We start from the raw sequence: 10,878 nt of genomic DNA, 5'->3' as shown, positions 1-10,878 counted from the left end.
ATTTTAGCCCTTCATTTAGCCCAACCTCATCCGCGATGTGATAATAAATTTCTACTAGATCTGTATCAAATTTTCAAATTGTTCAATCCTCAATTTGGCAAAAATCAAGTATGGAATTGCGTCTGCTTACTGGTCAAAATGATCGACCAGGGTTGGACCCGCCTCCAAAACATCTCTCAAGCATATATTCACAAGGGATTTTAGCCCTTCACTTAGCCCAACCTCATCCGTGAAAAGGATAAAAGGCGACGAATTTCGAATCATTTATTCATTCATTCAACCTTTTTCCAAAAAATAATTCTAATATTCTATAGAAATAGTATGGATCTTTCAGGTAAAGTCGCATTCATCACCGGCTCATCCAAAAATATGGGAAGAGCGTTTGCGGATGCATTAGCGAAAGCTGGGGCGGACGTGGCCGTCCACCACCGTTCATCTAACACTAAGGGGGAGGCAGAGCAAACCGCACAGCTCGTGCGTGCCAAAGGCCGACGCGCCTTGATCGTGGAAGGTGAACTTTCAAACCCCAAGACAGTTCGGGCCATTTTCGCTAAAATACTCGAAACATTCGGCCGTGTCGATATTGTTATCAACAATGCCGGAAAAGTAATCAAAAAACCTTTCATCGATATCACTGAGGAAGATTTCGACAGTTCTTTTGGGGTCAATGCCAAGGCTGCCTTCTTTGTCATGCAAGAGGCCGCACGCCATATTAAAGATGGTGGCCGGATCATCAACATGGGAACTTCACTTCTAGGAGTTACTACGCCATTTTATTCCGTCTATGCCGGTTCCAAAGCTCCACTCGAGGATTTCACTCGAGCACTAGCTAAGGAAATAGGTGAGCGCGGTGTCACAGTGAATACAGTTGCTCCGGGTCCCATTGACACGGACTTCTTCCATGGACAAGAGACACCGGACTCCGTATCCATGTTTACACAAATGAGTGTCGCAAAGCGACTTGGTATGATTGAAGACATAGTACCTGTGATTGAGTTCCTCGCTTCACCTCGATCGCAATGGGTAACCGCACAAACCTTGTTTGTCAACGGAGGTCTCTTGGCACGCTAGTTTACTTCCTTGAACTTGAGACCCGTTGCCTGATTTCAAAAGGCCGTGTAAATCTATAATTGCACTGTTCTAAATAAATAATAAACAAAATTTATCTTTGTATATATTCAAGATTAAGCTGGAAGTTATTTAAATCCTTTTAATTCTAGGGGTGCAGTTAAGTCACTATATTTCTCACATAATGGTCGGCATAGCGAAGAATCGTCTATGCCACGCATTATTTCTTAATATGGGAGGATATTACGTGAGGATGTGTCTAATAGTCGATAAGTAGCGCATTAGAAAAGAAAACTCGGCATTCAGCCTTTCTACATATATATTTAGAAACCCAATTGTCATCCTACTCTTTTTTGACCCTCTGATAAAAGTGTTTTACCGGGGAAATTGTGAATAAAACTTTCTCTAAGCTTTTCAACCTCATGATGTTGTAAGGGCATGATTAATTAAATCATTATTGTGCTTTTTCGTTGATAGAATAATCGGTTTCAGTTTTGCCGTCGTTCAGTCTTAAGTTTTATAAAGAAGAGTGAAAACGTGCTAATGTTGAGGGCTCTACCCACTACTGGATATGGGAATTTCTCCTCTCACATTCCCTTAGTTGAACAGAGTTCTTGCCCGGAATACTCGGTGATTAACCCCATTCGCCCAGAATTAATATCTGGTTTGCCTTGTTCTTCACAAATCCCACAGTGAGCTTATACCTACCATTTGATTATTAATGAAATATCATGGTATCCTCTAGGTTAGGTTATATTATATTGGATTAATATAAAGACTTCGAAAAATTTCACACCGCTCAGTAGCGTATTTCTAGCATGCCACCTGTCACAAAGCATATTTTCATTCTCCATGACCCATCAAACGAAAACGCTTTCCACAATCGAAAATCATGCCAAGCATGTCGCCAGAAGAAGCAGAATTGCGATGGTAACCCTCAAGGATGTTTAAGATGTAAGAAACTTGGCATCAAGTGCTTGTTCGGAGACATAGTAGCCCGTAGAGGGCGTCCACGTAATAGTTTTCTCCAGCAGAATGAACAGATAATACTTGACATTGGAAATAGTATGGTGTTGAAAATGAGACGCCCTTCTTTATTACAATGTTTCCAGGTTAGTTTGGGAAAATTAGATAGTGTAATTAATGGTCTGGGGGTAAGTCTTCGACAATTAATACCATTTTGACTTTATTTAATCCTGCTCCACCATTCAGATCAAATCTATGGAAGCCCCCTCTTGTGAGCCACTCTTAATGTGGCGATGGGCGAAAGGTGTAATGTTCAAGTCTCTCCCTGGCGCCAACATAAAAACAAATGACATGTTAGCCATAATCATTGAAGCAATAAGTTCTCTAAGCATAGATGAGAGGGTTCAAAAAAAATTTCCACTTCTCGATGTAAGCGATAAAGGAATCGATCAGGAATCTTCAGATGTTTTCAAACATAGGGATCCGTTCAAATCCATTTCGCATACCCAAGCAATTGCACTTATCAATATGTGGTTTCGAGTGTATGCTTATCCAACGGTACTCAATCGTTCGATTATGATTCAGAATTATTGCGAAAATCGATATGATCCTCTATTATATTCGGTCGTGTTCGCAATGGTTCTATACAATATGGGTATCCCCTTATTTAACCAAACGAGACTTGGAACACCTGGATCTGTGTTTACAGAATACGCGCTCGCATTGCTAGAGCACGAGACGCCCGAAGCTAACCTCACCAAACTACAAGGCATATTGCTCCTAGGTGCACATTTAACATTCATTGGTCGATGTAATAAAGGAATACCATTACTTGCGATGGCATGGAAGATGATATTTGAATTACGAATACCTGAACAGGACAGTGAACACTTTGATATAAAGCTTGACCCAATTGAGCGCGAGCTTCGTAATAACATCTGGTGGGTAATGCGTCTTGGGCTAACGTGGACCTATTTTCATGTTCGTTCAAGAATGGATCGCGACCTGGCTATAAACAAAGTGAAACTGCCCGTCAAGAATGAAAGTGAATCGGTGCTCTTCGCTCTGGATAAAAGGAATGGATACAATGCATATCTTCAGGAAAGTGCTGCCGCAATTCGTAGATTCTATAACTGCGCCTATTTGGTGGGGATCTTATCGGATATATGGATCAATATTACGCCCAAAGCTGGTTTCTGTTCATTGTATTACCTCGACAAAAATGAAGCTGCAGGGGAGGATCCAATTCCAATCCAAAACTATATGCCGAAGTTGCGTTCTAAATTGCATGATTGGATGAATTCGATTCCCTCTGACCTTGCTCCGTTGAATGCTGCCGAGATACTTCTCTGCCTCAATATCCTTAATATCCACTCATATTTTCCAAAAATGGAGACCAGTCTCTTGGTGTTCCTTGAGGAAAGTTCCGCTACCGAATGCATCACTGCTGCGGACACTATTGTCAACTTATCAGAATTAGTGCTTGGAATACCCAACAGTCTGGAACTTCACTCAATGGTCGCATTTGGACTGAACACGAGTGCACGCATTCACATCCTAATCGCAGGATCTGGAACAGGAGTTCAGCGCAAGAATGCTCTCCGGTATTTGAGAAGAACGCTGGACTTATTAGAAGCTAATCAACTAGCCTATCGCGATGAGCAGTTTGTTGGTACTCTCAGAGATATAGTGAGTGTCACAGAGATCAGCGAGTTGCCTATAACACAGTCCAGGGAAGAGAGTAGCCAACAATCAATTATGCCTGTGGTAATCCCTCATATAAGTCTTGACTCGATAGCGAATGTGGAAAATTTAAAAAGCCAAAAACAAATCTCTTTGCTTGCAATGCTCGTGCAATCTTCGGAATTTCAGTCTTCGGAAGCTTCATCTTCTGAGACTCCGTTTTTGAGTTTCATGCCTTCTCCAACCCAGTTTCTAGATAAGTGTGTAGTTATAGCTCTGTTTTATAACTGAACACGCTGTCACTCACAATAATAATTATATTAAATATTAGTGATTTGTATGCATCCGTGAATCAATCCTCTTTCGCTTTCTCCGAAGATTCTGATTATTCTACGAGCACCACCTTCACACCAGATGTCCCCTCCCTATTCAAATTTTCTCCCAATATTGACTCAACTTTGGATTCGAACAGCGGCATAGTTGATGACACAGGCTACGATTACAATTTCAGAAACTATTACAAAGAAGCAATAGGGGACGGTATGTCAACTCAGCGTTTTATCAATACGTATATCGAGAGTAGCCGGGACCCAGTTGAATCTCCGGTCCCTGATACTTGCTACCCAGAAAAAAGACTCCCCAAGAGAAGTGTCTAAATGCTATACAACTAATTTTTTTGTACAGATCTGCTTCATTTCAAAACTCGACGATGTGTATTTATTTTTTTTATTTTAATATAATTGTACTCATATCAAATACGGTAAAGGGTTCTCATGCTAAATATTTTGACACTCTGAGTCTTTGCTATAAAATGCCTTTAACCGCATGCATTGTGCAGATTAAAAAAATCAGAGAGGCATCTGCAGGTAGGGAGGAAAATATTTAATAAATCTTGTAATATTCAAACTATTCTTTGAAAGTCGAAGCTTTTCATTTTAAGATAGAATTGCCATAATGGAATATCCATTGAAAACTCTTCAATCAGAAACAAGCTAAAATCTTTTTCATGAATATGAAAATTGAATTAATTTGGCTATTCAAGTCAAACGATAATTCATAACTCCAGATACTACTCATTAACCCTTGCGATGTATACAATAAAAAGATTGTACTCTTGAAGAGCGAAGTTTATTTTCTTAGTAAATAAATTGAACATTTTGTCTATGCATCATTATAGTACCGAATTTACTCCATATTTTTTCACAACTGTTTGCAAATCTTTCTACGATAGAGTCGCAAATTTCAATCGGATTTGGAGTGTGTGAAAAATCTTATGATAAGTATGCAGCTAAGATATTTGATAAACTGGGATTTAAGATGTGCTGCATCCAGGCAAACGTGGTTTGCGCACCTTTTATGCCCGTTTTAGCTGTAATTACAAGTTTAGGAGATAAAGGACAAACATATTTTGATTTTGTGAAGAGTTGTATGAATATTAAATAATAATGAGCAATTATCCGAGATTGCAGTGTTCTTGGCAATAGAAAATCCAACGATACTATATTGACAAGAAGGGGTATCTCAAGAGCATATTTTGTTAATGACTTAATCTCTCCAATGTCAACAATATTATGCGTTAAAGATGATAGATAAGTACTCTGGTGAGGAGGTCGTTTAAAGATATAGGTTTCTATATTATTAGTATATTATCTCCAGACGGCTCTTGCAATCTCTCTTAAGAAATTTAAATGGCGACCATCAGATGGTTGCCCGTTTCTATACAATGTTCCTTGCTATAAAATGTAGCAAGACATGTTGTCATAAAGTACATCAAAAGAAGATGGCTGTAGCGCAAAAATATACCAAAAGCGGGTAAACCTTCCCCTTTTCACTGCCCACGAACTCCTCGTCCTCCCACCCTAACCCACCCTCCAATACCTTGTTTTATTCTTTGCAATTACCATCACCATTCGCATTCAGAATGGTAAAAAGGGTCTACTTTGTCGTCCTTACTCTCGGCTTCTTCGCCATTTCTGCCGCTGTGCCACCACAACCAGCTAATGACACTGACATTCTCAAGCTTGACCAGGATCTCAGCTCCTGCAACGGTTTCACCATCGTTGAGACTAATATACTTGCGCTTCAAGACGCCTTCAACAAAAAGAAGCTCACCGCAAAACAGCTAACGGAGTGCTATATTAAACGCATCCAAGCCATCGATCCTTATTTACATTCAGTCATTGAGGTCAATGCCGACGCAATGGCGATCGCCGAGCAACTGGATGAAGAGAGAACGCAGAAGGGTCCGCGTGGTCCGCTCCATGGAATTCCAAGTAAAAAGAATGCTGCTTCTGTTTACATTTTTTGTGATTTATTAATTGAATGAATCGTCGACGCCTTTTTTGAATAGTCTTAGTGAAGGATAATATTGCCACCAAGGACTCCATGAACACCAGTAGCCGTCTTCCTATTTCAATGTACTGCTCTGTGTTTGTGGCACTTAACTTGATACTCTGTTACACATAGCTGCTGGTTCGCTGGCCCTGCTACACTCCAAGGTTCCCCGAGATGCCTTCATTATTAAGAAGCTACGCGAAGCTGGAGCCATTATCCTAGGCAAGGCCAATCTTGCCGAATGGTCAGGGTACGCCAGATTCTTCTCCCCCCCCCCCCCGCGGAGGGTGCTACAAGGTTACATTGCATTAATCCTTTTAACTGGTTCCTTCTAGCTTCCGTTCCCCAAATTCTAAAGAGGGCTGGAGTGCCCGCGGAGGTCAGTGCGTGAGCCCCTACGTCTTGAGCGCCTCTCCCTCAGCCTCTAGCTCTGGTTCTGGCACATCTGTCGCGGCAAATCTTGCCGCCGCATCCATTGGAACCGAAACCCATAGCTCAATTACGGGCCCTGCCTCAAGGGGATTCATCGTAGGGATCAAGCCAACCGTCGGGCTGACCTCTCGTGATGGGATCATCCCAGTTTCCCATTCCCAGGACTCCGTCGGGCCCATGACCCGCACCGTGGAGGATGCGGCTCTAATCCTTAGTGTGATCTCCGGTGCCGATGTACGCGATGCGGCCACAGAGGTGGTCAAAGGGAAACAGCTTCTGAATTATACCGAGTACTTGAAGAAAGATTTGCAGGGCATCAGGCTGGGAGTACCCCGCAATCTCTTCTGGGACAAAAATGACCTGGGAGACGATCTGGCTACGTTTGAGCAAGCGCTCGCCAAGCTTAAGGAGCTGGGAGGAACGGTGCTGGACCCGGTCAATCTCGTTTCTGACGCGGAAATGGCCGATCTCGCAGCGAACAAGCCCACCTTTTGGAATAGCCCAAACAACTCAGAGGTGATCGTGTTGACTACCGAATTTAAGCACGATCTGAACAAGTATCTTACGGACCTGGAACAGACTCCTATTAGGACCCTTGCCGACGCAATAACATTTAACAATGCGCACAAGGCTGAGGAGATGTCGTTATTCGGACAAGAGGTCTTCATCGTGTCGCAAAACACGACGGGGATCGAGGACCCGGTCTACAAAGCTGCGCTTGCCAGTGGACATAAAAAATTCCGTGATGGAGAAACAGGCATAGACACACTGATGACCAAGCATGGTGTTGACGTCTTGGTCCTTCCGGCCTATGGCAAAGTGCCCTTCGCAACATCCACCGCGGTGGCTGGGTACCCTATTATTAGCGTGCCTATTGCTCTGGATAAAGATGGTCTCCCCTACGGACTAGTTTTCATTAGCGGATCGCTGCGGGAGGATGTCCTCTTCCGGGTTGCTTATGCCTTTGAACAGGCCACTAAAGCGCGGGTGGCCCCAACCTACAAAAAGTGCTGCACACGCTTTGATCTCTACCCCTAGTAGAACGAATATACCATCATGAGTCAATATTCTCACTGCTTATATCTATGATATAGACAGATATTATTTAACAAGGCCAAGCCACCACCTCTATTTCCTGATGCTATATTTCTCTTTGTGTTTATTGACTCGACGCTTTCTTAAGCTCTTAATAAATGCCTAGCTTACTATTTAAACCTCGATATCTGTTTATTGTTCCTGGCCCACTTTTCTCTAATGAATAAGACATTTTTTCAGATTTGGACAAACTTAGAAGCAATTATAAATATAGCCGAGAAGTTAAAATTTATATAAACGGCTTATCATTAAATAAAGCCGAAATCGCTGCGTTTTGACTAAATTCCATTGTATATCAAATCCAAAAAGCATTAAGGATTTGATATTTTACGCCAATGACTACGAAAAATTGGCTTGATAAGCCGGGTTTTCGGTTGTGCTATATCAAAGTAAATTCGTTGAGCCATATGCTTATAATCACTGCATTTATGACTACTGAAAAATAAAAATTGACTTTATGAAAAATTATATGTGAATCAGAAGAAACGACAGATATATATATTGTAAAATGTGCACGTATATATATTATTGATAATTCGACTTTCAATTAGATTCTGATATACAGTCGTGAATACTAACTCTACTCCCAAAGTGACCTGTTATAGAATAAAAAGATATATGATATGTTGCGTCTATCACCTATTTTACCCAAATCACAGATGCAGCTTATGAACCGCAAGCAAGATAAATAATTAGGAACCACGTAAACGATTGTATCAGACATATAATTCTTGGGCCTGCTTTGCATATAATAAAATTGAGGAAAATACATTGAATAATATAAATATAAAAATGAGGGGCATAGCTCGAGCCATTTGGAATGATGTGGTCAACACATGAACAAATAATTGGACCCAGGGCGGGGATTATCTATTTTTCAGAGAAAATTTAGGGTTTAGTGATCTATCCACTCAAGAAAGGGGGAGAGGATAAAGATATTCAAAAACCTATTTTTATTAATAATTGTAAAATGCAATTAAGCCCATAAACTATTGGGGAATTTTTCCATACCAATACAGATAACGAAATATTTATAGCTCTTTTTCCAAAAGCTCTTTGTCAACCACACCTCCAAGTTTATCAGCTTTAACGTCTTTTTTGATGAGTTGCACACGAGAATTGAATGGGTTCCTCGAGAAAGTACCTTTGGGAGTGTTTTCACCAGCAAATTTACGGAATTGTTCAAGCATTGGATACATGGCTTGGAAATTGATCGTGTTTGCACCATCCTTGGTCGTGGTATCGAAAGCCTTACTCCAGTGAGGGCGAGCAATGCCTTTGTCCAGAGTAATCATATAGTCGTAAATTTCCTTGAGACACATCTCGATCTTGCGTGGGTTATTTGTGCGTGTAAAGTTGAAGTCAAGATAAGTGGTCTCACGGTCATGGGCGAGACTCATCCATGCGTTGGAAGGCGGATCGAACCGGATATGGAACTCTCCCACAAGATTGCGGTGAGGAGGCGAGTTGAGTAGAGTCAATACCTGGCGAACAACCCGAGCCGTCTCCGAGTAGGGAATGGCCCACTCTGATTCCACGTGGGGAGGTGCATAGTCTTTGGTCAGGGCCCAGGTATTCACTTCACGTAAGGGGCAAAGACTATAGATCATTGTGGCAACAGCGTAAAATATGCGGTAGATGAAGGCGGGAAGGCGGATAGAGCCAACGTCATAGGCAATGCGGAACATAAAGCGAACAAAGAAGTTGTAGTACGCAAACCAGTTGGGAATGGATGGGATCTGCGTGTACGTATAGAGAGCAGCTTTTGAAGAGCCGATTGGACCGCGAGCCTCAAAGAATGCATAGTTGTTCTTGTACTCGTCCATGTGGTTGAGGATATGATCCCAACTGCGCCATTGTTGGTTTGCATGAAGGTAGTACACGTCTACACATTGAATTGTAACCTCGATAATGACACCCGTCAGGCCAAGTGTTACAAACTGCGAGCGATCCAGAGTCACAATCTGGCCATTCTCGTTGAGCATCTTCATTGATACCACACTATCCAAAAGGGTAGCGGGACGCTTAGAGTCCTTTTTACCACTAGTTCCGTGCGTACCAGTTGAAATGGCCCCAGCAACGGTCTGAACCATGTAGGCACCATGGTTGGGCAAGGTAAGGCCATAATCGTGCAAGAAATACGCCGCTTGTCTCAACGGAACTCCGGGCTCGCAAGTGATTTGCTTCCTTTCGAGATCGAAGCCCAAGATGCGCTTCATATCGTGAAGACTCAGAAGGATATCTCCAGAATAGATCTGATAAATATCGTTGAAACTGTGAGCCGAACCCACAAGGCGAATGCTCTGGTTATTGCGCTTGGCTGTATCAATGATTTGCCTGAGTTCTTCGGTGGTCTTCGGTCGCTTGAAGTTGCGCGATGGAACGGTCTGTTTAATAGCCCAGTCCCAGTTGAAGTAAGTGCTGTATCTTTGGAGGTACCTTCCAGGACCAGTGGTAAACAAGTGCGTAAGTGCTCGCATGTTCACCTTTGAGTGAATCCTGGAAATGGACCAAAACAAAGTCCACAACCACTGCATTGCATCAGGCAGCGAGCTTCTGATACCAAAAATCTGGTCGGGCAAATATTCAAGGACATTGATATTAATCTTGCCGCTGTAGACCAATTCTTGCGGTGTGTCCCAAACGTCAGTGTATTTATAAACCCAGACGGTTAATTCGGAAAGATTAGTCCAGAGCTAGATTGAAAAAGTGGGTCAGATAAGAGATGCCAGACAAATTTGAGCTTGGAAGAGAAAACGGGAAATTAGTTCAAGACCCCTACCTGAAAAGGGTTAACACCTGGTTGGACTTTCTTTTCACCGTAGAATAAGAAACGGTTGCGATTTCCGTCCTCAATAATCAGTTTGTAGACGAAGAAGATTGAGCTCGTGTAGAAATCCATATAAGGGTGGATTTGAGCGATTCCCTATAGTGAGAGTAGAAGTAGGAGATCAGCGTCGGAAAAGAATTGTGCCATAAGAAAGGAAAAGAGACTGCAACAAACCTGGAGAATGTTATAATCCTTACCACCGATGTTGACTTGCCCCGTGATACGGAACGTACGATCATAGCTGAAGGCGGTCATGTTGTCGATGTTAAAGTTGATATTGATGTGGCATGGCACGCGTGTGCCGCCCTTGGGCTGCACCATAGAGCCATGCATACGCTCCCGAAAAGTGAGCTCGGGGGTTGCGACAACCGACTTGTTGATCGCGTCGACAAGTGGTTTGATGTCTGAAGGAATAATCAACATTTTCCGATTTCCAGAGGAAAGTAGAGAGAGAAAGGCGGCGTTTTCCC

The 10,878-nt window shown here is 42.3% G+C and overlaps 4 protein-coding genes across 4 annotated transcripts; 3 read left to right on the top strand and 1 right to left on the bottom strand.

Annotated features, from left to right (window-relative positions):
- Positions 1-321: 321 nt before the first annotated feature.
- On the top strand, positions 322-1,071 carry VTP21DRAFT_1493 (uncharacterized protein; the record flags this gene model as incomplete). The annotated part of the gene is made up of 1 exon (XM_069391586.1): positions 322-1,071. The coding sequence occupies one exon, from the start codon at positions 322-324 to the stop codon at positions 1,069-1,071; it is 750 nt and encodes a 249-aa protein (XP_069251614.1).
- Positions 1,072-2,610: 1,539 nt separating this feature from the next.
- VTP21DRAFT_1492 (uncharacterized protein) lies at positions 2,611-4,373 on the top strand (the record flags this gene model as incomplete). Its single annotated transcript, XM_069391585.1, has 2 exons — positions 2,611-3,977; positions 4,049-4,373. 2 exons carry the CDS (start codon positions 2,611-2,613, stop codon positions 4,371-4,373), a joined length of 1,692 nt encoding a protein of 563 aa, XP_069251613.1.
- A 1,124-nt stretch (positions 4,374-5,497) lies between these two features.
- Positions 5,498-7,521, top strand: VTP21DRAFT_1491 (uncharacterized protein; the record flags this gene model as incomplete). The annotated part of the gene is made up of 5 exons (XM_069391584.1): positions 5,498-5,529; positions 5,638-5,990; positions 6,068-6,112; positions 6,184-6,301; positions 6,387-7,521. 5 exons carry the CDS (start codon positions 5,498-5,500, stop codon positions 7,519-7,521), a joined length of 1,683 nt encoding a protein of 560 aa, XP_069251612.1.
- A 1,088-nt stretch (positions 7,522-8,609) lies between these two features.
- Positions 8,610-10,831, bottom strand: VTP21DRAFT_1490 (uncharacterized protein; the record flags this gene model as incomplete). Its single annotated transcript, XM_069391583.1, has 3 exons — positions 8,610-10,274; positions 10,361-10,504; positions 10,583-10,831. The coding sequence occupies 3 exons, from the start codon at positions 10,829-10,831 to the stop codon at positions 8,610-8,612; spliced, it is 2,058 nt and encodes a 685-aa protein (XP_069251611.1).
- Between the last annotated feature and the right edge of the window lie 47 nt (positions 10,832-10,878).

Source organism: Calcarisporiella thermophila, assembly GCF_041956535.1.
Source record: "Calcarisporiella thermophila strain CBS 279.70 unplaced genomic scaffold VTP21scaffold_11, whole genome shotgun sequence".
NCBI lineage: Eukaryota > Fungi > Calcarisporiellomycota > Calcarisporiellomycetes > Calcarisporiellales > Calcarisporiellaceae > Calcarisporiella > Calcarisporiella thermophila.
Note: the sequence above shows the minus strand (reverse complement) of the source record. Positions and strands in the feature narration are given on the sequence as shown.